This window comes from Perognathus longimembris, chromosome 11 (genome assembly GCF_023159225.1).
Source record: "Perognathus longimembris pacificus isolate PPM17 chromosome 11, ASM2315922v1, whole genome shotgun sequence".
Taxonomy (NCBI): Eukaryota; Metazoa; Chordata; class Mammalia; order Rodentia; family Heteromyidae; genus Perognathus; species Perognathus longimembris.
In genome coordinates this window covers 37,618,589-37,646,048 of record NC_063171.1, presented here as the reverse complement: position 1 = coordinate 37,646,048, position 27,460 = coordinate 37,618,589, and the positions used below count along the sequence as shown (strand labels likewise).

Genomic DNA, 27,460 nt, shown 5'->3' with positions numbered 1-27,460 from the left:
GCACTATAATCCCACCACACGAAGCCATCAACCTGAAAGATCTAAAGCACAGCCTAAAGAGCAAAGGAGAGGAGATGAGGCCCATTCAGAAAGGGAAAACATCCATGTATGCAAACAGGTCCTCAGACACTGAGATGAGGACAAGTGAGCAACAGCAAGGTGTTGGGACCTGGACAAAGATCTTGCAGCCTTGAAATATCTGTTTTCTTTATTTCTCCCTGAATTTCTGAGCTGTTCTGCTCCCCCCAACCCCTACCCTCCATTCCCAGTCTGTCATCTCTAACCTTTCCCATGAACTTAATCATTTTCATGTCTAACTCTGTTAGCTTTCCTTTCCAAAATACTTTCTTAAGGTGGGATTTTTCCCCCTTAGCTATATTGGTTATGTTGTTAAAGTGGCAAGATGAACTTTAAGGGTATATAATCCTCCCACCTTAGCTTAAGGGGACAGCCAAGCATTCAGACAAAGCCTGTCCTCCTGTTGTAGTAGAATGCAGACCCAAAGGCAGACCTGGCCTTATTTCTGAAGTACATGATCATAGTGAGAAGAGGATAAGAAGCCAGGGTGAACAGATAGTCCTAAAATGGCTTGAGGTCATTATCATGCCAGTAGGAGTTGGTCAGTGCACAGAACCTGTTCATCAAAAGGTGTCCCTTAGCCATCCCTTGGGCTGTGCCTCCTCCCACCCTCACAGCCTTTAGTAAGAACTCTAGATGCTTGTTGAGAGCATGTAGCCCTGTCCTAGAAGGAAAGAGTCGAGGCAAGGAAGGGGCTATTTGGGATCAGATACCCCTCTGTTTTGTGTTTCAACTGCAGTTTTCCTCACCACAACTCAGTATTGGCTACAGAGGGGCTTGTTTTGGTTGGGGGCCAGCCCAGGGCTCCTTCCCAGTGCTAATGCACTGAGAACACTGACTCAATAGCAAATCAAAGCAACAGCTGTCCCCACCTCCTTCTCTGCCACCCACTTCCCAGTCTCTGCTCCTCAGAATCTTAACTAAGTCTCTGAGCCCCCCTCTCCCTCCCCAGCCTACCACAAGCCCACTTCTGCCTTCAGAGATTTTTTTTTCTTTCTAGCTCAAGAATAAGACAGGCTCTTCGGCTATTTCTCTCATCTCATCTAGACACTGTCTCCTACTTCAAAATCAGGTTAGCTGTCTAGGGGGCATGCTCCAGGAGCAACACATACAGGCCAGGCATATGAGCATCCATGTACTGGCGCACATGCACACACGCACACACATGCATGCACAACACACACACACACACACACACACACACACACACAGATCCTGTCCTCATAGTCATTCACTTTAGCTCATAAGGATATGACAGTGGTTTATGCCCTTCATCCCCTCCTTTTTTGAGAACTAGAAGCTGTGGTTTCTTCCCATTAGCCTCTCTCTCCTTTCCCGAGAAGTAGAATCTGTTGGTAAGATAGTATGAGGTTGTGCTAATGTGACCCATCTTTAGGGCCTCCTTTCCTATAATTTCACAACTTCTCCAGCTTCTCTTGGTGTTTAATAGACTTCCTTCCCTTGAGGTTTGGGGTCCTAACGTTCTTCAGTAGCACATGCTAGGAGATAAGCAGGAAGGAAGGGTAGATATCACTAGATGGAAAATTAAACTCAGTGGAAACTTTCAATTAGCTAGTCCACAAAGAATGCTATGAAATTATATTAGCATTCACTAAAGGCCTGCTCACTAAAGGGTGACTGTGCTGAAGTCCTAAATGTCTCTGATCCTGGCTCCCCCACCCCCTCCCACCCCACAGTTAAAGAAGAGAGTTGATCTGGGGAATGTGACTCAGTGGTCTGATTCTCAACATTGGCGGGGGGGGGGGGAACATGCAAATGAAATAAAGCCACAGGAGTGTTGGACTGACCGCTACTTAAGATTGTGTTAACTCTAAAGGTCTATGTCTCCAAGAATTATAGAGAAAAAAACTCTGGGGAAAATGAGGTAGAACCCAAAGAAGAGAAGAATTATTGAACTTTGGCAACAGAGACACAGACAGGACATTATTTCCATTCTGGCTCGTAGAATCAAAGATCTTCGGTATAACCACTTCTGGCCATTAGAGGTCAGCAGAAAATGACCAAGCCTACAAATTCACTGTAGAGCTTTAGGTAGTGTATAAAACCTATTTCTTCATAACCCCATAGTGTGTGAAACTTTTTTCTTAACATTTGGGTGTTGAAAATGTTTCTGAATGACTTTATACATTATTTTATTCAATTTTTTAAGTAAGACAGAAGTTAATACCAAGGTAAGCTTTCTTTGTGATAACCATATCCTCACATCCACTCCTGGACAACCTAGCCAATATTCACTAGATGTCTTGCTCATTTCCCCTAGAAAAGCCTAGCCACACACTATCCCAAGCCCAGGAAACCAAAGTCTTCCTTTCTCAACTTGCTGAGTATTGACCTAAAAGTTGTCTGTCATGTACATTGTAAAACTTGTTTGTCCAAGCCCAGACTGAATCCCTCTAAAACAGAATCCCAGAATAATCTAAAAATGTGAGACCTTTGCTCTACACATCCTGGATCTCTGGCTCAGGCTTTACCAAGATAAGAGGTTATTAGCATCATAGGATGTTCCTATAGTGAAAACTCAATTCCCCATCCCTGCTGACCATTTATTTCCACTTATCTTCAACATGCTTCTTTGGAGAGCAAAGCCAAGCCCTGAGAGAGTAGTAGTAGTGACTGCAGGCCCAAGAGGCCACTTGATAAACAAGACTCCCGGAGGAAAAACCAGACAGCAACAGAAACAACAGAGGGAGGAATGAAAAGGAGCAAGGTCTGTCTTGGTAGCCCAAACAGAAAATTAAAATGTGGAAAACAAAGGGGCCAGGATCACAGAGGCAAAGATGAAATGTGATCCAGCTTTGAGGTTGTGAAATGAACATGAGTTGGAGTGTGCCTGAGCTCAGCAAAAAATCTGGACTTGCTGCTTCCTGGGGGGAGGGCAGAGACTCCTCCCTGAGGAGCACCACGGATAGAGGGAAACACATCCAAGAAGACAAAGGGGCACCCGTGACAGAATCACCCTCACCTCTTATGGCCCAGCTACCCCTCTGGCTATGTTGCAATACTGCAGATACTAGGGAGCAGGGAATTCAAAGGAGAAGCAGCAAAGTTAGGAAAGTGTGGACGACAGAAAGTTGGAGACTATTTTGTTATTCAGACAATCAAAGTCTGATGGAGTGATTTCAGTGGCCCAAGGGTGCCCGCCAAAGAGCAGCTCTAGGAAGTTCAGTGTAAAGAGAGCCTTTGTGATCTGAATTTTTGTTTCTTTTCTTTCTCTAAAGTCAAAGTGACTCCCCCAAATCTCGGAGTTATCTTCTAAATCAGGATGGAGATGGAATGGGTCCAATTGCCTCCAAATGCACAATCAGACATTCACTGTCAAAGGAAACTGTGGCTCCGAGTATAAAGGAAAGCTCCAGGGGCTGAGTTCTGAGTTTAATTCTGCCATGAGCATTCTCTCCTCTGGGTGACCCAAATGTCCACCAGAATTCTCTAAGAACTTGAGTCAGGGAAGAGTTACAGTGAGAAGATCTGGTCAGGGAGCCTAGCAGTGAGCTTCCTAACATTGGGTACACCATTCTAAAAGTGGGTCCCTCTAGTATTTTGGGCCACAGCCCCCAGTATGTTTTCCCCTTGGAGATAACACTCCTCCACCCACCTGTTATGGTAGTCGTGAAGAATAACAAGTAGGTTGGGACGAACAGTATTTTTAACTCTGGAGTCAGAGAAATGCTGAGTCACCACCATCACCACCACCATCATCATCGCCATCATCATCACCATCATCATTACCACCAGCAACAGCAGCATCAACATCATCACTATCATCATCAGCTCTTACTCAGGGATGCTGGTTTTCTCCACAGTAAGGGATGTGGAGCTCTAGATCCAAACACTGGTAAGACCAGCAGCAATTCTACAGGACAGCTACAACCCTCTGTCCCAAATGACCCTTTGGACTTGTGACCCTGCTGATCGACCTATTGCCAGTCCATTAAAAGACTGCAAACAGACAGGCAATGGAACGGAAGATACAGGAACCAGGCAATCAAGGGTGATGCTAGCAGATCCACACATAGACTTCCCTATGAGAGTCACTTAAATTACTAATATAATGCATTTTTATTCATTTGAGTCACTTACTTAGTTATTCAGTAAATATTTATTGAGCACTTACTAAGTGTGAGGCCCTGTGCTTGCAGTGAGCACTGAATCGTAGGTGCCCATGCATGCTTTGAAGAGGCACGGTGGTGAGTCTCTAGTTCCTACCTCTGCTACTCTTGACATGAACAATCAATCTGAAGGAAACCAGTGGGTGAAAGGAATACCCTGGTATCCTAAAAATACCAGAACTCATGGGTAAATAAAACAAGAATTAGGCGCACCCCAGGGCAATTGAGAATCAATAAGAAGATAACCTTTTAATTTTTAGCCTAGTTGCTAGGATGCTGGGGAAACATGAAGTGATCTTGTTCATTTTAAATAAACATATCTGTCGCTTGGTTAACTAAAGAGTCCCACATTGTAAGGCACTTAGGGGTACACAAAATAGGCCCTGAAGTATAGATAAAAACACATTCAGAAATCCAATTAAAAATGCAATTCAGTTGGTACACATCATAGCACCTCCATCAGCAAAATCACCCATTTCTAACTTGCTACTCTGTTATTTTTATCATTCTGTAGGTGAGTACTGTGCATATTGTTTGGGTAAGCCAACCCCGCCCGGTCAGCCAAAGCAAGAAGGAATCTATCTATCCACGCTCCACAGCCACACAACACAAAATACATACTTCTGAAGCCAAGGGTGGCGGTGTAGTAAAAAGATGCAGAAAATCTGGGCTTTGTGGTCACAGCAGCCAAAGTGTACAGTCTGTCTTATCCCAGACATACAAAACTTGGCATATGGGCAAGTTCCTTGATTTGATCCTACCTGTTATAATACTTTATAAAAGCTTGTCTACAATGATGCACATGGAACATTCAACTTGGATTTCACATATAGGAAGTTGATAAATATCAAGTCCCTCTGCCTTGTAGATTTCTTGTAGACCATCTATATATAGGTAGCCTGCCATCTTCTTGGTCTACTTTTTCCCTATCTTTGGGGGTTTGTTCTCTCCTCTATATTGGCAGATTTTTTTTTTTTTACAAATCATACTCAGTGTTTGATTCACGATAAATATTTATTAAGCACTTTGTATGGTGTTATGCTGTATTAGGGACATTATTAGATACAAAAATGAAGCAGACATCAATCCTGCTTAAGCATCTTCACAATTTAGGAGGGAAGCAATACTTGCAGCACAACATGGCAAGAGGTGCATGATTTAAGGAAAGTGTTGGAACTTGGAGGAATAGGAAGTACTTATGTCTAGGATCACCAAGGAAGACTTCTTCAACGAGGTGCTATAAAAGTAGATGTTAAGGACAGATGTGATAGAGGCCTGTGAAGATGGGTGGATAGAATTATTAACTAAGTTACTATAAAAAAGGGAATGGAGGGCTGGTATGTTGGCACACATCTATAATTATGGCTACTTGTGCGGTTAGGAATTGGAAGGACTATGGTTTAAGCCAGTACTGACATGAAAAGGAAAGAAAAAGAAAGCAAGAACTTTTGAAAAGTAATAAAAGGCTAGGTGCATGGCTGAAGTGATAGAGCACTTTCCAAGCAAGTGTAATGCGCAGAATTCAAGTACCCTAGTACATTACCCCCAAAAGAAATGAGAGTGGACAGAGGAAAGCAAAGGGTTTATAGAGGATTCTAAAGAGCTCATGTGTCTGGAATATGGGATGAGTGAAAATGAAGCAAATTGTAGTTGAAAAGTAGGTTAGCATCAAATCATACAGGACCTTGAAGGCCAGTCTAACAATTCTGGATATTATCTGTAGACAATGAAGAGTTGGGAAAGGTTTCTAAGCAAATACATTGAGCCCAATAGGACTGAAGCTCTACTTCAGTTAACAAGGGCCTTCTGTCACTAATGGCTATGTCGTCAAAATGTCATGCTAGCATTGCCAGTAGCTCCTTCCAAGGACTTTAAGCAGAATTCTTGTGAATTCCACTTCAGAGTACACATAGCCCTTTTGGAAATTCCCAAGCTTTCCTCCTTTTCTTGTTGGAACTGTTTGAGGAAAATCAGACTGATGTCATAAATGATTGACACAACGTGAATCCCCCAAAGGTAGAAACCTTTCATCAAGCAGCTATAATTTCTGCTAGTTATCATGCTCCGTGGATAGTATTATAACCACTCCTCTGCTCCCAAGGGAGTGGCCCTTCAGAATTTATCACTACAGGTGTACGATTGTATTTTTTTTTAAGCAAGGAAATGTTCAGGCACATAAACAGATAATTGTCAAGAGGAGAGCATATGATCCTAAGTACAATTTCAAATTAAAGGAAGAAATATCACCCCCAGAGGGGAAAATAATCCCAGCCATTTCTGAAACAATATCTTAAAACACCACAAATCAGAATTAATTCTCCACCAACCTACAGAAGATGATAGACCATGCAGATCCCAAACATACAATTTATTGGAGGTTAATTGCTACCAGAATCCTTGTCTGAACAATTGTTTGGGCTGAATGATGTACCTCACCATCTCCCTTATTTGTCCTATACAGAAAAAAAATGACAGCAGAATGCAGGAGGAGAGGGAGGAGGAAAGAAAAAAGAGAAAAGCAACTGAGAAGGGATGCAGCAAAAATCACAGATGAAACCAGGGAGCAGGAAAGTGACAACAGAGCCCATTTTTGGACAGAAGACAGGCTCTGCCTGATTAGCAACAACATATAGCTCAGGGCCAAATGTAGCTGAATAAATTACCAAAGTCAATTGCATGCACTGAGAGCCCAGTATGGGCTAGGTAGTAAAGACACACAAAGATGACAAAGATGGAAAGGGCAAAGGCTCCCACTCTCCAACCAGCTCAAATTTTAGATGAAGGAACTGATTACCAAAGAAGAAAACCACAATACAGTGGGCTGACATGCTGCAAGAGACAGGACACTGTGGACAAAGCTTGGAGAAACACTCCCCAGAGAGAGAAAAGGAAAGATTCTAGGGTGGTGTGCCATGTGGGTACTTTAGGCCAGCCATTCTACCTCTCTGAACCCTCATCTTAAAGGTGATTACGACTGGCTGCTTTATCTCTGAAATTAAAAGTTGAAGTCCACTCTGCAGACTGCTAGTCCTGGGCCAACATAGGAGGAGGCAATTTCTGCTGCTCATCTGAGCAAAGGCCACCTTGAGGTGCTCGTTTTGTGTGCCAGGTACCAATGCTCTTGAGAGCCAGCATGGGCCTCTCGCCCAATCTTCTCTCTGTTCCTCCACCTGTCCATCCTGTGTCTCCTCACAAGTGCACGACCAATGCCCTCTCCTCCTGTGTGGGCGCACAACACACCCATGAACACACCATCTGAAGAAGACTGAGAAACACTCACCAACTTCTGGTGGTCTCCATCCTTGATGTCCACGGAAGGTGGCGGGGAGAAGGCTGGGCACTCAGGGGAAGCATGGCTACTGACCTTCACAATGCTAGTCCCTTCTTTGGTCCTCTTTCTTTCCTGCTCTCATCCTCCCGTTTATCTGTCAATCTTCATCAACCTTTCCTGGTCCCTTCCTCTGCCTCCTCCCTGTCTAACACAGTGTTTCCGGGCTTCATGGCTTCACTCTCTCTCCCCAATTGGGCAGAACAGAGTAATTTCTCGAATCTCCCTGGAGAAGCCCATCAGGAGCCAGGGAAGGGGGAGCTGCTTCTATCAAGGCCGGAACCTCTGCAGCTTTCTATTACAGCTCTATCTTTTGCTAGGACTCTGACTCCCCCATTCCTTTCCCCTTTCTTCTCCTCCCTCTCTTTCTCCCCTATCCCTGTCTCCTTTCTCCTTATTTCTTTCTCCCCCTACTTTCCTTTTTCTTCAGATTTAGCAATTGGCTCCTTAGTTTTGGTCTGCACCCTCCCTCCCCCATTATTAAGCTCATTCCCACTTCTTTTTATCAATCTCCTCTGATCCACCTGCTCTCTGCTCTCTCTCTCTCTCTCTCTCTCTCTCTCTCTCTCTCTCTCTCTCTCTCTCTCTCTCTCTCTCTCTCTCTCTCTCTCTCTCTCTCTCTCTCTCTCTCTCGCTCTCTCTCTCGCTCGCGCTCACCCAGGGGCCCCCTTCTTCTTACCCTGTCCCCGGCCTCTTTCCAGGCTCTCCCTCCTACTTCCTGGGCTCTGGAGCATGCTGGACCCACTGCTCGGACCACTGGCAGAAGTTCGGCAGGGACCCTTGGCCTGGTCCAGGGGGGAAACTTGCCGCTCCAGGTTCTGCTCAGCAGCGGCTGACCTCACTGAATTGTGCCTCGTGATTGGCTACTGCAGAGCTCTCGGCGGGAGATCCTGAAAAGGATTTGCTTGGCCGGTTTCTTTGTCCCTCTGCCTCCTTAGATTGAGTTGGGGAAATGGGCCCCTGACTAGTCCTGCACTTTGCAAAAGGGTTTAGGGGTGACCCTGTGGGCAGAGAGCTGTGATGCAGGCCTCCAGGTGAAGAGGAAAAGAGTTTTGTTTTGCTGAGAAAGGGAGCAAAGTCATGAGCTGAGGGGTTGACTGTCTAGTAGAAAAACCCTTACAGAATCTGAGCACCCTAAGAAAAATACCATCCAGGAAAGGTGCGGGCCTTCCGCCCTAACCTTGACCTCTCTGTTATATCTAGGAACAAATAGGAGCTTGAATCTGGATCAGGTGTTTAATTTCTAATCTTATGTGACCTTAGGTGAGTCATTTCATTCTGCTTCCCTCTGCAAAACAGGGATGATAATGCTAGAACACTTGTTTTACAGATTTAGTTAGGGAAAAAAAAGGATTACATGAGGGAAATTGGCAAATGTTAAACCTAAATGTGCTGTAGTGGATAATATGACATAACCAAAGGGGTGTGGTGGGGGAAATCTTGGCTAAGGAATGAAGAATCTTTGGTTTCCTTTGATATTTCTGTAGGTACTTTCAGTCTTTCTGGTCTTCATTGTCCTCATCTGTAAAATGGGAGATTTGGATGGTCGGATCTCTATCGTCTTCTCTGGCTCTAACATTATGTGATTGCTAAAGCTTAGCATCCTCCTTTAATTTGCCCTTCAGAGGATAAGTCACTCCCTTTATCAGGACTCTAGTTAATGCCTCCCCCTTTCTCTTAGATATCCCGGAGAATCTAGCTTTTCATAGGGGTCTAGCCTGTCCAGCACCCTCCCCTCCTTCCCCTCCCCTCCCCCCCTACAATGAAAGGGTAGACCCCAACTGTAGCAGTACATGCAGGGCTCATCCTTGATGGAGATTCTCTCCCCAGGCTACTGGCAGGAGCAGGATTTGGAGCTGGGAACTCTGGCTCCACTCGACGAGGCCCTCAGCTCCACAGTCTGGAGCAGCCCTGACATGCTGGCCAGTCAAGGTGAGAATCCGGGCCTCTCATCTCAATGTCCCTCAGATCCTCCCACCCATCCTCACGTCATTTCCCACTCATGCCGCCTCCACCCACGTCCTCACTCCCCTCATCACCACGCGGCTTCTCTCCTCCCCATTTGACATTTAGCTCTTAGTAGTACACCACCAACTTCCCTTGCACCTACACACTCCTTCCTTCTTCTTCGCCTCACTCTGGTACAGAGACCTCTGTAACCCTACACCTCTTTCCAAAAATAAAATGCTTCCAGGGGAATCTATCTCTCAGCTCAGAACAAAGACGTCCTGGAAAGACATGCTGAAGGAAGAATTCTTCCAAAGGAGTCAGGGACGTAGGAACTCTTGGTCAGGAATTGGCATATGGCTATGGCAAATGAAAGATTTTTCCCACATGTTTCATGGAAACATTTTAAAGAAAAGATCACATCCAAAATTTTCTCAGCCAGATCAGTTGACTGGCGAAGGAATCTCCAAATCGTGGTCTTAGTTCTCAAAAGTTACACGACTGCTTGGAGAAGCGTTTCCCTGAAAAAATACCAGTGTTTGGGAAAACCAAAGAAGGAAATTCCTCTCCTAATAAGAATTAGTGGAATGGTCTCAGTCATTTCACCTCTGTCGCCTCACTGCCTACATCTGTAAAATGAAGCAATTGGGTTCCATCAGCCTTAAGGTCTCCCACAGTTCTAACTTATACCATTCCACAGTAGAGCTAACAACGAGGCTTTGAACTCCAATTTGGAAACAAGCACCCTGAATATTGAACGCTCCAGCACATGCACCTTCAGGCCTTCTTACTGATAGAGGAACTCGGGGTGTATTTCTTGCAAATGGAATTTTAGCGGCAGAGGAAGGAAGAAATAAGCAGACAGGATAGGGATGAGGTCAGTGCCAAAGGGAGCATGGGATTGGTTTTAAAGTATTCAATAAGAGAAAGACCAGGAGTAAGTTTCTGAGTTCTCCTATTCAGACGTGAACAGTGCTGGTTAAGTAATTCCGTTCCGTAGAGCAGCCTGTGGATGTTGCGGAAGCAGGGCCGAAGGTGTTTATTTTAGATTAGTTTCTGCGGAGGTCAGTGCTGCTGGGTCACTGCAAGTCAGTCTGAAGATGAAGGAATCAATATTGGGAATCAGGATCCATGCTGTGGGGGTAGTTGGAGCCATATTGGATGGGATGGGGGCAGGGGAGGACACAGGTGTCAGAGTCTGAGAGGCTCAAAGCCAGACCCTGAGGAACAGGCACATTTGAGATTCAAGTGGCTTATCCAGATACCTCGTGAGTCCTTTTTGGTTTTGTTTGATTTGACCAAGGAGATAGGGGTTAGAAAACATGCTTCCAGCGCATTGAAAAGAAAGCATTAATCTTTCTCTCTTTAAAGTGATATCAGGCTGGTGATTTGGGTCTGTTTGCTGGGAGGTGGGAAGTATTAACTAAGGAAATATGGTAAGGGACTTGAGGGAAGTTCTTGTTAGAAGAATTTAAATGTGTGTCAAAATGTTCTAATTTCTTAAAAAATATTTTGTTTGTTTTGCTGTTTTAGTAGCTACGACATATAAAGGAATGTATAACCCAAGGGCTGATTTGGCCTTTTCGTCCCCATTTTAGCTTTGGGATTAGTCAACAACTGTTTCTCCCAGGTTTTTGTTTTGTTTTGTTTTGCTCACTTATATGTATATGGTGGCAGGAAAGTAAAACATAGGATGCTAGACTCAAATGTGTGTTCTCAAGGATGCGTGGTAGAACCATCTCAGAAAAAGACACATGCGGAGTAGTGCGTGCAGATTTGGGGTGCTTTTATTCCTCTCAATGTTTGTGACCCTACCAGTTCATTCAGCAAACATGCAACAAGTGAATGTTTGCATTACTTTTTTTTAAAAAAAGAACAATGTGTATTCAAAAGAAGAGAAAAAATATCAAGCCTGTCTTTTCTCCACCACCACCCACCACCACCACCACCCTCCCTGTGCCTTCCCCATCCAATCCTAAGAGTACACAGAGACCCAAGCCTTGGATCGATTGAGTTAGATGAGATGGGCTTTGGCCTAGAAACGGGTAGACATTCTCAGCACTCCTCAGGAAACTAACCCTGCTCTGCTCCTGCAGATAGTCAACCTTGGACATCTGATGAAACAGTGGTGGCCGGCGGCACGGTGGTGCTCAAGTGTCAAGTGAAAGATCACGAGGACTCCTCCCTGCAGTGGTCTAACCCTGCGCAGCAGACGCTCTACTTTGGGGAGAAGAGAGGTAGTGGCTCATGAGTTACCCTCGCTCCTTGGGAACCGTGGGGCTGGGAGAAAAAAAGAAGGGGGAGGTCCTGCAGAAGTCAAGGGGAGCAAATGATCTCCATGGTCCGGAGGCTGAGGAATACTGAGGTATGCTGTTTGATAAGGCAACGAGCCATAGGCTCCTCAGCTGATTCCAGAGAAACTTTAGTCTTACAGCTCTGACTTACTCTGAATAGTTTGATAGGACACTGGAGTAGCTTATACCCTGGCAGAAGCCCCAACAGGCAAGTGATGTCTGATTGCCCAGGTAGCTTACAAGGAAGTGTTTATGATCTATTACATTAGACCATCTCTGCCGTTGCTATTGATAATGGTCCAGAACAATCATGGAATGACCTAATAATTGCTCAAAATCAGGAGCAATGTTTCGCCACCCAACCCGGATCCCTTCCCCTCCCAAAGACATTTGGCCTGGGATTGGGAAATGAAACATGAAAATTGCCAACAGAAACTTAGCTTCCAATTCTCTCTGATTTCCCCAGCCCTGCGCGACAATCGGATTCAGCTCGTTAGTTCTACACCCCACGAGCTCAGCATCAGCATCAGCAATGTGGCCCTGGCGGACGAGGGCGAATACACCTGCTCCATCTTCACCATGCCTGTGCGGACGGCAAAGTCCCTTGTCACTGTACTCGGTGAGGCTCCCAAACCACCCAGTTTCTCCACAGCATGCTCCTTTGCAAACAAAAACCTCCCTCATTGGCCTCTGAAGCCTCACACAGAACCAGGCAAGCCTCCAAGATTTGAGAGGGGAAGTTCGAGTTGGGTCAGTGTTTTCCTTGTTGTGGGATTAAAAACACAAAAGAGAGTCAAGTTCGAATCCTCCCAGTTGTACTTCCTGGTGGATCTGGGAGAGACCTTTTAGTTCATTTGAGCCTAAGCTTTCTGATATAAGAAAGAATGCTAATGCTCACTTTACTTAGCTCCCAGCACCATGTGAGGGGAAACGTGACATTTGCATGCAATGCGTAATTACATCTTCCAAGGCAAGGTTCTTCTGTTGCCTAGATGCTTACATTTTCCTTTTGCATTTCAATTCCTTCTTTGCTTCCCTGAGCCTCACACTATTTCTGGCCACCCAGTTTGCTATCTGGGATGTCCAGTCAGGTCTCAGGTCTCAGGTAAAGTATATCTCCCCACTCACACCATTTTCCTTTGGTCTCCCCTTCTATTCCTCAGGAAGGAGGAATAGTTAGTCTCCTAACTCATCTTTCTGAACCAATGCAGAACCCTGGTATCCCAATGCTTAGAGAGGCCATCGCCACAGAGAGAGCTGAAAGGTGACTCGTGGTGCCTCTCCTTTCTCCCCTGGCTGCCCCCTGTCCATGGCAGGAATCCCACAGAAGCCCATCATCACTGGCTATAAATCATCATTACGAGAAAAGGAGACAACCACTCTGAACTGTCAGTCTTCTGGGAGCAAACCTGCAGCCCAGCTCACCTGGAGGAAGGGTGACCAAGAGCTTCACGGTGAGGACCCCTGGCCCCCAGGTCACAGGAGGAGGTGGTTCTGGGAAAGGGGTTTCCATGGTCTGGAAGGAGAAAGTGAATGACTGAGACTTTGTGTACACTGGTGTGTGCCAGGGCCTACATTCTTCTTGTATGTACAAATCCATCTCACAATTTTCTAAATTTGTCTTGGTTGAAATTTACCATCTGTGTCTACAGTGGGGCCCACACAATCTCTGCATGTGAGGACTCACTTTGTGTCTCTGTGTGTGTGTGTGTGTGTGTGTGTGTGTGTGTGTTTCTGCATCACAGGAGAACCAACTCGAATACAGGAAGATCCCAACGGGAAAACCTTCACTGTTAGCAGCTCAGTGACATTCCAGGTGACCCGGGAAGATGATGGAGCAAATATTGTGTGCTCTGTGAACCACGAATCTCTAAAAGGAGCTGACAGATCCACCGCGCAGCGCATTGAAGTTTTATGTATGTCCTGGGCTTGGGGGTGAAAAGGATGAGATTGTAAGATGAGGAGTGGGGAAGAGAAAAATGCAGGTGACTGCACATGAGGCAGTGTGCACAGATGAGTGAACAGGATAAAAGTGAGATTTAGAGCTAATCTAAATCAGCATCTGGTTGTATTGTTCTAAGCCACTGTCTCAACGCAGCCTCCTAAGCAGCCTTTGATATCAATGTCAGATGACATTGTTTCCTTGTAGAATCCATCTGTAAGTGCTAAGGTTTTCCTTTATCCTCTTCTCTTTTCCTTATCTTCATTTTATTTTTCTTCTGTTTTCTTTTTTCTCTTCTCTTTGCTTTCCTCTTCTCCTCTCTTCTCTGCTCTCTTCTCATCTTTTCCCTAATGAAAATATGACCTCCACCTTTGTTTCAAAGCTCAAATATGTTTAGACTGACCCCTCAAACTGATGTTTTATGCTCAGTTCTCTCTAGGCAGACATTTTACTACTTGAACCATGCCCCCAGACCATCTTCAACTTTCCAAGTAGTAAATGTTATAGGCTTGGAGAGTCATACAGTCTCAGTCTCAGCTATTTAACTCTCTCTCTCTGTGTTAGGAGAGCAGTCAGAGACAATATATGTAAACAAATGGGCTTGGCTGTGTTCCAATAAAACTTTATTTACACAATCTTATAGCTCATATAATTTGGCCCAGGGGGTAAGTTTAGCAACCCCTGGGCTAGGCCAGTGGAATGTAACTAGGTTATAAATTATAGTGGTAAGTATCGCAAATTCTGAGTCCCAGGATATCGTTTCTAGTCTGTACTAGCAACTAGCTGTGTGATGTGAAGACAATCAATTTCTCCCACTGAGCTTGAGTCCTTTATTAGTGAAATGAGACAGATGAACATGAAGCTCACAAAGGTTTCTTCTCAGTCTACAATTCCATGACCTCAGGAAGTCTAGATAGAAGGATGCAATTCCTCTGACACCATCACATCTTTCTAGGTCTTTCCTCTACTAGGCTCTCCTTTATTTCTCCAGGCTCCATGATTTTGTTTATTTGGTTTGTTTTCTGGTCCTAGGGCTGGAACTCAGGGCCTGGACACTGTCTTTGAGCTTTTGTGCTCAAGGCTAGCACTTTACCACTTAAACTATAGCTCCACTTCCAGCTTTTTTGTGGTACTTAATTGGAGATAAGAGTATGACAGACTTTTCCACTCAGGCTGGCTTTGAACTGTGATCCTCAGATCTCAGACTCCTGAGTAGTTAGGATTATAGGCGTGAGGTATCTGTGCCTGGTCAAGCTCCATGATTTTCCCTGGAATTCTCACTGGAAATAGCTACTATCATTATCACTATTTTCAACCTTTCTTTCAAACCTTTATCCCTGCCATTAACAAACCAAAACCATGACCAATTTCTGAAGGAAGTTGGGAAACTTGGAAATATTTCATCTGGTGCAATTTGAAAAATTTGAAAACATACCCTTCCGAGTGAGGGAACCACAGGGGAAAAAAAAGAATAGCCCAGAGACAGAGGATAGAGTTAGAAAAGAACAAATGTGTTGCCTGAATTTGTCCAAGGGTTGGGCAGTTTTCAAAAATAACCACGTTCTATTCTCTTTGTATGGAAGACCCAGGCTGATCACCATTCCCAACTCTAATGCTATTTAATCAGTGGCTAGGCCTGTTATTCCAATTTGAACATGGGGTAGGTCTGGGCAGCCCCACTCTCCATTTTGTAGCTGTCAACCTAGAAGCAGACGGCCAACATTCTAGCCACAAAGCCAGCATTGCTAGCTATGTTACCTTGACCAAAGCATTGAATCTCTCTGTGATTTCAATGTACTTCACTGTGTTGTCCCCAGGATAAATGTAATGATCTACATAAAACAACACGGTAAACATCAACATTCTATATTGCTATAAGGTGTTTCTCTCATGATGAGTTCTGAGTTTGAGACTCCTGGCCTTGATTGATTGTCTCTGAGCCCTGGTCCATGACTAGGGAGGGCTAAAGAAGGCTCTTCCTGATCAGAGCCCCAAAGTGTCTTCTGGCGGGCACCAAACCATCTGGCAATTACGCTCCAGGGTAGGTCCCTTTTGGCCCAACTGTGATCAGCAGTCAGTCAACAGCCAGTCAGTCCGGGCACTGTGTTAAGAGATTTCTATGGCTGTGGAAGCCCAGAATAGCCATTCTCTCACCTGGCCTGACTCTTTGTCTTATGTGATTTGACTGCAGCACGTTCATTAGCTGGTTGTTAAGGTTGGCTTTATCCTGAGGGGCAACATAGCCTCTTTATCTGCTCTTCTAAACCAGCATCTGGTTATATTGTTCTAAGCCACCATCTGGACCCTGCCTCCTAAGCAGCCCTTTGGCAATCCATGATAGATGCCATTCTTCCTTCTCAGAGCCCATCTATATTGTGTCAGGGCTTATTTTTTTTTATTAATTTTTCAGCCAGAATATGACACCTTCCCCCACTTCTCTTGCCATTTCAAAGCTCTCATTTCATGTGCGCACTGACCATTCAAAGTGCTGTTTTGTGTTCAAGAGCTGCTTCCAATTGGCAGCTCCCTTGCAAAGTAGACAGACATGAGAGGTTGTGAACTCAGTAAGTGTCAAGTTCAGGCTTCTTCATGACATTAAAAATCTGTATTAAGCACTGTCTGTGTGCCAGGTAGTTTGCTAGGTCTGAGTGAACCACTTCTTAGCTCTGTTAAACTGTCCTGGGCCCTCTGGTCCACCCCCCCCCCCCAGCAGCCCCCCGCCCCCTGCCCAAGACAGATTTCTCAGAATCCTATTACCAAGAGGTTACAATACAACCAGTTGCTCCTTCATTCAATAGCACTCACCATCTTTGCTCTCCAGAGCTGGGGGCGGGGGGGGGGGCTGGAGGGGAGGGAGAGGAAAGAACATGTTTGTTCATATTTTAAGCTTCTGAGACATTTCGGAGTAGAAGCTCTGGTGCGTAACTTGGTGATTTCAAGATGTTACGGATGCCTTAAGCATTGTCCTGATGCCATTTTCTTTTCCACAGACACACCAACTGCCATGATCCGGCCAGACCCGCCACATCCCCGTGAAGGTCAGAAGCTGATGCTACACTGCGAAGGCCGTGGAAATCCGATGTAAGAAGAGCCACTTGCTGGCCTCTAACGCCCCTTCAGTATTCTCACACTGTCATCTTCACTGAGCATCTGCTCTGTGCTGGCTTCAGTTCCTGTCTCCTCTGGGCTGGCTGAGCTGAACTTCCTACTCCTGAGGATGTCCAGGAATACCCAGGCTTTGTTTCTTCTGCAAAGCAGCAGGGTGGGCGAGGACGCTCCCTAGCTTAACCCCTTTGGTTCTCCTAAGGTGCAAAGTTGCAGCAAGATGGATATTAAGAAATCTCAGCCTTCTCCAGTATGAGCTCTCCCTCCCTCCTGCTTTCCTGGGACACTTAGCATCTTTGGCCCTTTTCACTTCTTGAGGTTTATCAAGAATTTACTTTCCTGTTCCTAGTTTTCTTTCTTTCTTTGGGTTTTGTTTCTTGTTTTTTGTTTCCTAGCTCTCTGGCCTATGCTTTCCTGAACACTTCTGATTTTTCTACCTCAACAGCCCCCAGCAATACCTCTGGGTGAAGGAGGGCAGTGAACCACCCTTGAAGATGACCCAGGAAAGCGCCCTCCTCTTCCCATTCCTCAACAAGAGTGACAGCGGCACCTACGGCTGCACGGCTATCAGCAACATGGGCAGCTACACTGCCTACTTCACTCTCAATGTCAACGGTGAGCCTCCCAGGTCTCCGGGTACAGACCTTCTCCATCCATCTCACGCCCTCTCCCCGCTTCCAAGTGGAGCTTGAAGAAAGTGCCCACCATGGGAGTCCATGGCACTTAGGTCCAGCCCCGCTCTAGGACATGTCCTCATGGAAAAATCAATAGAAAGTGGGCCCCTGTTGGCTTTGTCTAGAAGCAGGGCTCCCCCTGCATCAGCTGTTGTCCCTGGCAGTTACCTGACAGGGATAATAGTAAGCATTTAGAGGCTCTGGACCACCATGAGGATAATGTATGGGCATTTCCCTTGCTGAAGGGCTGCTCTTCCCCCTAGAACTCCGTATGGCACTCCTGCCGCTGCTGTCAGTTTCTTTTCTAAAGACCTTCTACATACTGTACTGGATCCAAACATGCGCTTTGCTGAGGCATGAATACAGCCTCTTCTGTGCTATTCCTTCCCGAGGAAACAGAAGGTGCTCCTTGGAAGTTCTCAAAGCTTGGAAGTTCTCAAACCCGAGCTTGTGGAAAAATGACAGGCCAGCACAAAGGCCCCCTAATGAAGAGTTAGCAAGAGACTTTATTTTGTTCTTGTTGTTTGAAGAGTCCAGGGGTATTAGGGTCCTGCCACAAAGGGAAAGTGCCTTGTTACAAGAACTTCAGGGGCTTTCTCACTTGAAATGTCCCTTTGTAGCAGTGTGTTAGGGTAGAGGAAACAGCCAGGCTCCAGGGATAAAAGACCTGAGTGCTTAGGACCAGAATGTTTAGATTGGCGATTCTGACTCTAGGATCCAACCTAAGCATGTGGGAGCCATCTTAGCACAAATAAACAAGGCTATTGTAAGATGCCAGGAGCAATGACAAAGCACTGAGGTCTGGTTTCTGCCTCCAGATCTTTCCAGACTAGCTCTGATTGTGATTGGCAATGAGAGAAAGTTTTTGTGCCCTGTGGTTGGTATCTTGCTGATCTCCCTCCCCTCTGCCCTGTGCAAAGAAGCCAAGCAGAGTCCTGGCTGCCAATGCTGACCTCTAGTGGTGGAAGATATTACCGCATCCGATTCCAGGAATATCTTGAGTGAAAACCTGCCCAGAATAAAATTAAAAGTACTTCCACCTAGAGACAGGGGCTTGTAATTGATGAGCCCTGAGGTCATTTTGGCGGTGGAAGATTGAGCCTTTCTAAGGGATTTCCATTTCCTTAGTATGTGCAATAATTATGTAGATTTAATTTTCAAAGTGGACCCTGGACCCTGTCTTAAGTACTCCCCAGGAGGGAGACAGACAGGGGGATGAATTTAGTGGGCTCCCTCCAAAGTCTGCCATCAGATCTACCCATCCCATTGTTGGGGTGCCAGGGACAACCTCTCCCTCCCTCCCTCCCAAGCAGAGCATAAAAAAAAAATCTCGAAGCACAAATGTTTTCTTTTCAAATAAGGCGTAGAGAGGCAAGGAGCTAAAAAGCTGGCCCAGTCAAGCCTAAGGAAACATAAGGTAGGAAAGGAAAAAAAAATTACAGAAGGAGTCAATGAGGCATCAAGACTCAAGCTGAGTCTAAGGAAAAGCAGTAGCTCTCCCATGGGTGGAAGAGTTATGTCTAGAGTTAATGTGATTTTGGAGATCATCAGAACTGTGTCCTGGGCCTGTGTACTTGTTCTTGGCTATCTGGGACCCTGACTATAGTTGGGGCTTGCCTTGTCACATCTGGTTTAAATTGTGCTATGGGGTTTATTTCCTATTGCTAAGGCAGACACATGCTATGTATCCAGTCATAACAGCCAACATGGGAAAAAGCAAGTCAGTCCTTATACACAAAGATTTAGATGGCATCAGTTCAGGCCCCCTTGTTGGGATAGATTAGACATCTTGGTTTTGTTGATCTACTATGAATTTTTCCCATCAAAAGAAAATACTGGAATAAAAAGGAGTGCTCAAGAGAATGTAGGTAGGCCAGGGAACTAAAGGAAGAAAAACATAACTGGAAGCAGGAATATGAAAAGAAAAAAACAACCCTGTTTTATGAGGCCCAGGAAATGATGTGAACCAGAAACACTAAGTACCCCAAAGTTAGGGCTGGAGGAGGTGTTCTTAGGTTCAATCTGGAGAAGGTAGAGATTTCCTAATCCCTAGACTACTGTTACTTTGTTCTTAGAGGAGCTTACACAGAATATTACAGTCTAGCATCTATTCAGTTTTTGGTAAGGTGTTGTCCAAGTGTTTAATTATGGCCCCATTGGCTTTTTTTTTAACTCCTTCTCTGTCTGTTCTCAGAGTAATTGATAAATAAACTGAGACACTCCCTAGAGGAACAAGCTCAGAATAGCCAACGGAGGATAGGCTAAGAGGGTGAATAAGAGGAAAGGAAAATTCTGATCACCCACAGATAAGGGAGAGGGAGGGAGGAGAAGATATTGGTTACAAGTATTAAATAATTGTTTCAGATCAAAGTCAAGCTATGGTGTCAAGAAATCAACGTGGATAGTTGAGTGTGAGCTGATGTGTATGATATATGAACCTATCAATTTGTCTGAATAATTACCACGTTCTGAGGCAGAGCACCGTCTACTAAGGACATGTTCCCTTTGCAGAGTACTGCTGTCCCATTTTCCTGTGTTCCCTGTTCTCTGCTGTGTAAAACAATCCAGGGCCAAGCCAGAATTCTAGAGGAGGGTTCTCCCTAGATTTGACTGTGCATCCTCCTCCTCTTTCAGACCCCAGTCCGGTGCCCTCGTTCACCAGCACCTACCATGCCATTATCGGTGGAATTGTGGCTTTTGTCGTCTTCCTGCTGCTCATCCTGCTCATCTTCCTTGGCCACTACTTGATCCGACACAAAGGTCAGAGGCATCAAATAGGGTGTTAGAGTGATCAATCTGGGGCAGGTAGAAAGGAGGCTTGCATGAAACACTTCTGGAGATTTATCCCTTGGAGTATTTGAGAAAAAAAGAAAGAACAAAAGGAAAAGAGAGAGAAGGAAGGAAGGAAGGAAGGAAGGAAGGAAGGAAGGAAGGAAGGAAGGAAGGAGAGAGAAGGAAGGGAAGGAGAGAAAGAGAGAGATGAAATGTGCAAATGAAAGAGAGAGGAATTATGAAATATAAGGGAAGGGAGGGAGGAAAACCAAATACAGCCACCCCTTCAGTGCCATCCCTGTGATCACTGAGCCCCACCAAGCCCGCAGCCACGCCTGATAACTCAGGGATCAACCAAGTAAAATCAAGTTCTCCCACTCACTCAGCTGCTCATCGCTGCTCTGCCTTCAGGTCTGCTGCAAGTTGAAAAGCTCTGGAAATGCATCTCCAACCCTTTGCTTCCTATACTACCTTTCTTTCCATTTAGCTGGTTTTATTTCCTTCTTTAGTCTCTTCACTTCTCTTCCCTACACCAGCTCCCTTTCTCTTCCTCTTCCTTTCTGTATCTGTGCCGTTTCTCTCTTTCCTTCCTTGAAGGTGTCCTTCTATGTGATTGCTTCCAGTCCACAGTCTAGTTGCTCAGGCTGATCTCCTCCTCTGCATTGCACGTGCTTGTGCACGTGTCCACACCCATCTCCCCTCCCCCCCATCCCCTCCTGTAGGCATGATTCTGATGAAGGGCAGGATCCATTATGCATGGGGGGGTGTGGTCAGGTGAGAGACGTTGGCAGCAGAATGCAAATGAAGTAGTGTGGGGTGGAAGAGAGCTCTCCCTGCAAGAGAAAATCTACATGAGCAAGGTGTGAGTGGGTGGCAGGGAAGTGGGTAGTGTGGACTTCATTGGTATGGGCTGCTTCTGAAAGCTGGAGCTTCTATCTCTCCACAGGAACCTACCTGACACACGAGGCCAAGGGCTCCGATGATGCCCCAGATGCGGACACGGCCATCATCAACGCAGAAGGCGGGCAGTCAGGCGGAGATGACAAGAAGGAATATTTCATCTAGGGGAGCTCACTCACCTCCTGTTGCCCCTACCCCCAGGGGCCCCATGGGGACTGCTGGGGTCATCACCAACCTGGACTTGTACAGAGCGGACCCCAGGGCCGCCCCTCCCGCTTGCTCCCCAGCCCACCCAGCCCCCCCTGTACAGAATGTCTGCTTTGGGTGCGGTTTTGTACTCGGTTTGGAATGGGGGGGAGGAGGGCGGGGGGGAGGGGAGGGTTGCCCTCAGCCCTTTCCGTGGCTTCTCTGCATTTGGGTTATTATTATTTTTGTAACAATCCCAAATCAAATCTGTCTCCAGGCTGGAAAGGCAAGGGCCCTGGGGTGAGGAAAGGAAACAAGAACTACAGCAACATCTAGAACGTGAGGAGGGAAATGAAGGTTGCAGGGGGATGAGAGGAGTATAGAGCACCATTGGCTTGCAGGTGGAAGCTCTCCCCAGCCTTTCTTCTAACCCCCAATGGATGGCAAAGAAGCTTCCCAGACCAATGCAGGAACCCAGGAATGGGAGCAGGGGCCAGCCACGCAGGGCAAGCCACTGGCAGGGGCAAGGCTCACTCTCTCTCTATCAGAGCCCCTCTTCCCTCACGATGGGAAGAAGGGAGTGGATGGGAGGGTCTCCCCAGGAGATGGGGCCTGCAGGTGGCATTCAGCTCTAGAGGGACCAAGGGCTTCACCATGGAGAGGAACATGGGGTTCCTCCCAGGAAGGGTAGCTTTGGGGAGGAAAGAGAGTGGAGATGGCCCCATCCACCGATTTGCCTCCCTATGGTGAATGAAGACAGGCTGTTTGCACAACAACTGCCCTAGGGGACCAGAAGAGCTCAGCTGCCCCTCCTAGTTCCAGCAGCTGTGGGAGAGTTTGCTCTGGGGCATCAACTGCATCTGCTTCCCCCGCTGAGGGGCCCCCCCTCACTCTTACCCAAGCCCTTGGACTGTTGCACGGCAACCACTCCTCTCATGGCATTGCTCAGCAACGACTCCTCCACCTTGTGCCACCCTGTGCCCCTTCCCCTTCCCTCTGCCACCCTCACGTCCTTCCTCCCTCAGCAGCCAGGCAGACATAACAACAAAAATACTAAACGGAGCTTCACTGCACTGAGCTGTTTCCTGCCCAAACTAAGGGAATAATGTGAACTGTGTGTGTGTGTGTGTGTGTGTGTGTGTGTGTGTCAGTGCTTATATGTGTGCATGTATGTGCACCTGTGTGTGTAGATTTATGTGAATGACAAGTATAGGAAGAGGATGGTCAAGGGCCCAGAGGTCCTGGGCAGGTGAATGGGGCCTGGGATGTGCAAAAGAGGCCTGTGGGAGTGGAGGCTTCCTAGCCAGCGTTTGTACCTCACCTGGGATACTCTTCTATCCTAGTCTTTTCCATGCCATTCCCAATGCCCACCTTGATAAAAACAAAACAAAAACAAACAACAACAAAAAAGGGATCCCAGGGTGTGGTTTTGCCCAGCTGTGCATTTCATACCTGCGTGAAACACAGCTTCCTCAGCCCCTCCCCCTGCCTCCCCTCTCCAAGCAGTGGAGTCAGTGCACCAGCCTTTGCTATGCAGCCCCTGGGCCTCTCCCTGGCACTGACTCTACACTCCTATCACCTATGCCCAGAGAGTAGAAGGCTGGGTCTTGTCCATCCCTGCTTTCCGTTTTCTGTCTTCCTTCCTTCTTTTGGCCCAGCTGGTTGCCATGGAGATGAGGTGGCTCACCCTCCCTTCCCTGGCCAGCTCGCCCTTCCTCAGATCCAGGATGCTCTCCGACATCCCCCTCCTCCAGCATGTCCTCCCTGCTCTGACCAACAGGCGTTATGTACGAAACCGGGGCAGCTGCAGCCCAGCAGGGCTGCCCACTCCTTCAGTTCAGGTAGTACCTTTATGAATCTTCCAGCCCCTGGCTTGGGCTGTGGACACCACAGAAAACCCCTCACCTAAGCCAGGGCCTCCTCCTTTGACAGCTGCGAGGGAGCGTTGGGTTCCAGGCCTGTTTTGGGCTCTTTGTCTCCCAGCACCCGCTTTTGGGAAAAACAAGTTTTCCTCTTCGAGCTGAACCACTCTGTCCATATTACACAGAAGCCATATTTGTACTGGGGGCGGGGGGGCCGGGGCTGTTGTGCTGTGTGTGTCTGTCTGTGGGTAAGGGGTGGGGGAAGGGAGCAGGGAGGGGATCGTGTATCTTTATAATCTTTCTAACTCTCCTGTGCTAATCTCAGAGGGGGCCACCCTCAATATATCTGGATTATCCGTGTGGTTCGGCTGCCTCCTTTCTCCTGCTCTCACTGCTACTGCTGCTGGCCTGCCCGGACCTAAGGAGGTCACTGTGTTCCCCACTGCTCTTTGCCCTCCAGGGGTGCTGCATCCTTGCCATGCTTTACCCCTCCCCCCCGAACATCTGGAAGTGGGACCAGAGAGTGTGTGTGGTGGGGGCATCTGGCCCCATGGCAGCACTGGCCGCACATAAGATGGAGGTGGAGACGACAAACATGGTTCTTCCAGCAGGGACAGCATGGCCACAACATGGCCAGATTCTTTCCAGCCCCCCTCCTTCTGAACTCTGTGCTTGAGCTGATTCTCAAAAAGAGAAGGGGGTGGGTTTCTACAGGATACCCATCCGCTGCACCTTCATCTAAGTGCTTTGCCCCAGGTACTCCTAAATGAATGCTATAGAAGGCACTTAACACACAGGGTGCTCATGCACCCCACAGTTGCTTGAATGAACTCTTACTCTCTCTCTCATTGTGCTGCCTTGGACCCTCTGGTTCAACTCACCTCAGATCCAGGCTACATCTCCCCAAGTGAAAAAAACAAATAAGAGGCAGAGAGGAGGAGTGTGAGGAAACAGCAGAGCTCCTGAGCAAGCAGCTTGGGGAGGGGCCTTCAGGGAGAAGTGGCTTTGGCTTAGGAAAGCCCACCTGGGGGTCCAATGCCCTTTGGATTGGCCAGAGGAAAGACAGCTCCAATCACTAGAAGACATTCTCCTATGACTAAGATGCCAGGCTAATGAAGCAGTTCCCAAACCTTTATGTCTCCCAACAGAAATACGAATAGGGATTACCCCTTGGGCAACAGTCTCATTTTAAAATAGGCTGTCCCGTTGCCCCCCAGAGTCTACTTTAAATGTGTCAGACCATGTGTTCTGCCTGGTATGGGAGATGCATTCATGGAACCCATAGGTGGTGAGGCAAATGCCCAACCGCTCCCTGAAGTAGAGTCATAATGCAGCTTTGATCGCCCTCCCTACCTCTTCTTCCCTCCCTCCCTCCCCCCTCCATCCCTCCTTCCCTCCAAGGTTGGCACCCCCATACCTCCAGATAACAATGCACCCACCCAGACACCACCTAGCACGTAACACTCTCATGTGGGAGCGCTGATACGCATGACATGCACATAGAAAAACAGGTGCCTTCTCCCTCCCACTCCGATATACAGCATGCACACCATAAGCACCATGAACACCCTTTGCCACTCTTGAACTCGTTCCCTGGACCCTGTTCAAAGAGATGGGGAGCGGTAAGAATTTATCAGCTGCTTTTGCACTCCAATTTCCCAGCGCCTCTCTTATCTGTGCCTCCCAAGTCACCTCTGGCCCCTCTTCCTTCCTTGTGCTTCAAGAATCTCCACTTGCTGGAAAGCCCCTGGTTTCTTCCTTTCCACCTTCAGGGAAATGCCCATCCTTGTTCTCACCTTGTTCCTTTCCTGAGACCAGTGGACCAGGCAAATTCACCCTCCAAACAGGAAACCCCTGGCCAGTGCCCTCGAGTCATTCTGAGGCTTAGGCGTGGGGGTAAAACTTCCTGAGCGGAGCCTCCCTGGCCCTGCCCAGAGCCCAAGGGCTTTCATTAGTCCCCCACACTTATCTTGAAAACACAGCTGCTGTCAGCTTGTCTTGGCCCTTCTCTCAGCCTGCCCAGAGTCAGCAGCGCCATGGGGAACTGTCTCTACCCGGTGAGTGTGGGAACCATGCACTGTCACCCCTTCCCTGTTTGCTCCCATTACCCTTTGTGTTTGCTCTGCAAGTCTTTATTCCTCATCTCCTACCCCTTCCTCCATTCCTTTGTTCTCCCTTTCAAGCATCTTTTCCCCTTCTCTCCTCCTTACCACAGTCTACTTCTCCCTTCTTGCCAGTTCCACGCAGGTGCCTCCTTAGCCCAACTCTGCCTTCTGCACCTCTGGGCCTCTTACAACACACACCCCAGGCTTCTCCATGACTTTTACTGTTTTCTGTCCTCTCTGCCCTGTTCTTCTCCACCACCCCCCTCCCCCCATATCACATCATCTTCTGCAGCTCCCTTGTTTGTTCTGTTCTCCCATCCCAAGCTTTCCCTGTGCCCTGCCCTCCCAACCAGCCTCCACCCAAAGAGGGTGCTCAGTGGAGTACTAGATTCTCTGCTCCTCTCCTCTGGGCATGTCCTGCAGGTGAAGCCCTCCAGCTCAATGGACCAGAACATAAGTCACTTTATGTTTGAAGACTTCGGGAATTACTCTGATGAGGGGAACAACTCTTACCAGTCCCTTGAAGACTACGAGATACCGGATTCAGTGGCCCCCTGCCATTCCTGTAACCTGTTGGATGACTCCTCACTACCCTTCTTCATCCTTGTCAGCGTCCTGGGTGTGCTGGGGAGTGTTGCTGTTCTCTTTGCACTTCTCCGACCTCTCTTCCACTGGCAGCTCTGCCCTGGAAGGCCCTTTCTAGCTCAGTTGGCAGTGGGCAGTGCCCTCTTCAGCCTTGTAGTGCCTATTCTGGCACCAGGGCTAAATAGTGCCCACAGTACCACTCTGTGCCACCTAGGCTCCTGGGTCTGGTACAGCTCAGCCTTTGCCCAGGCTTTGGTGATAGGGAGCCATGCCTGCCTGGGTCCCAAACTGGGAGCAAACCCCATCCCAGGCCTTACCCTGGGCCTCACTGTGGGACTTTGGGGAGTGGCGGCCCTATTAGGGTTGCCAATCACCCTGGCCAGTGACAGCTTCTGTCTCCTGGTATCTCGGAGGGGCCTGGGGGTTTGGCAATCCACACATGCTGTGATCTGCTTTGCCATCTTCACCTTGTTGCCACTGTGTTTGTTGGGAGTCAAGGGGTTGAAGAAGGCACTGGGCAGAGGCCCGGGCCCCTGGGTCAACATCCTGTGGATCTGGTTTATTTTCTGGTGGCCACATGGGGTGGTTCTGGGATTTGACTCCCTAGTGAGGTCCAGAGTCTTGCTGTTGCCAACATGTTTGGCCCAGCAGATTCTAGACCTGATGCTGCACCTGGCAGAAGCCGTGGCCATAGTGCACTGCGTGGCTACGCCCCTGCTCCTGGCCCTGCACTGTCACCAGGCCACTGGAACTTCCTTGCCTGCCATGTCTCTCCCTGAAAGAGGATCTCCTCATCTGGACCCCTTAGGAAGCAAATGCTAAATCTCTTTCCCTCTCTCGACCTGAATTAAAGCCTCTACTGCTTTTATAAAGTGGACGGTTTCTTATTTTGTCTATGGATGGAGAGGAGAGGAAGGAGAATGGAGAGAGAAAGGTCTTTCATGCTAAACTTTGCTGTCAGCATCTGTTTCTCTTAGCTGGCCTGGGGAGAAAGTGGATGACATATAAATATCCTCGGGGCACACAGATGCTTTCTAGAGCTGGGAGGTTACTGTTTGAGGAGAGAACCTAACTTTCCCCCCCCCTCAAAAAAAGAAAAACAACACCCAGAAGGTAGACATGGCTTAAACAGCCAATTTAAGGAAAGAGGGTGTTGCAGAGAGCAAATGGGATAGGAAGAGGTACCTAAAAGATAAAACAACCAAGAGTAACCATTAAGTCCAAAGCAATGAATTGCTCCTGTCTGACTTGTCCAGTTCTCAGTCCTCCCCCCACCCTCCCACCCACCCTCCCACCCGCTCTGCCTCAAGTCTTCTATCTCCTTTCTTCTCACTGGCTTGGCTTTGAGATCAGAGTGGCTGGGGGAAGGAAGGTAGGCAAAGTATCTTGGGGAACATTTCTTGGTCCAAGTTACCTAGCAAAGTAATTTAAAAAGCTACTTCTTTGGAGTTATCTTGCAGGTTTATTTTTTCAGTATGACCTTGTTTGCTCCAGTGTGTGTGTGTGTGTGTGTGTGTGTGTGTGTGTGTGTGTACCTGTCTGCATGTGTGTG

The 27,460-nt window shown here is 47.3% G+C and overlaps 2 protein-coding genes across 3 annotated transcripts in view; both read left to right on the top strand.

Moving 5' to 3' along the window:
• The window catches only part of Cadm3 (cell adhesion molecule 3), a 32,608-nt gene extending 9,136 nt beyond the window's left edge, over positions 1-23,472 (top strand). Inside the window, exons 2-10 of one of the 2 annotated variants that reach the window (XM_048357299.1) lie at positions 9,367-9,468; positions 11,580-11,720; positions 12,244-12,396; positions 13,094-13,231; positions 13,523-13,693; positions 16,710-16,800; positions 17,270-17,439; positions 20,133-20,258; positions 21,217-23,472. In XM_048357299.1, coding sequence (XP_048213256.1) covers positions 9,367-9,468; positions 11,580-11,720; positions 12,244-12,396; positions 13,094-13,231; positions 13,523-13,693; positions 16,710-16,800; positions 17,270-17,439; positions 20,133-20,258; positions 21,217-21,335 — 1,211 coding nt within the window. In that variant the 3' untranslated portion in view covers positions 21,336-23,472. The remainder of the gene's footprint in view (positions 1-9,366; positions 9,469-11,579; positions 11,721-12,243; positions 12,397-13,093; positions 13,232-13,522; positions 13,694-16,709; positions 16,801-17,269; positions 17,440-20,132; positions 20,259-21,216) is intronic. The other variant, XM_048357300.1, reaches the window with a different exon arrangement.
• A 1,503-nt stretch (positions 23,473-24,975) lies between these two features.
• On the top strand, positions 24,976-26,783 carry Ackr1 (atypical chemokine receptor 1 (Duffy blood group)). The gene is made up of 2 exons (XM_048357301.1): positions 24,976-25,275; positions 25,747-26,783. The coding sequence occupies exons 1-2, from the start codon at positions 25,255-25,257 to the stop codon at positions 26,728-26,730; spliced, it is 1,005 nt and encodes a 334-aa protein (XP_048213258.1). The 5' UTR covers positions 24,976-25,254; the 3' UTR covers positions 26,731-26,783.
• The last annotated feature ends 677 nt before the right edge of the window (positions 26,784-27,460 follow it).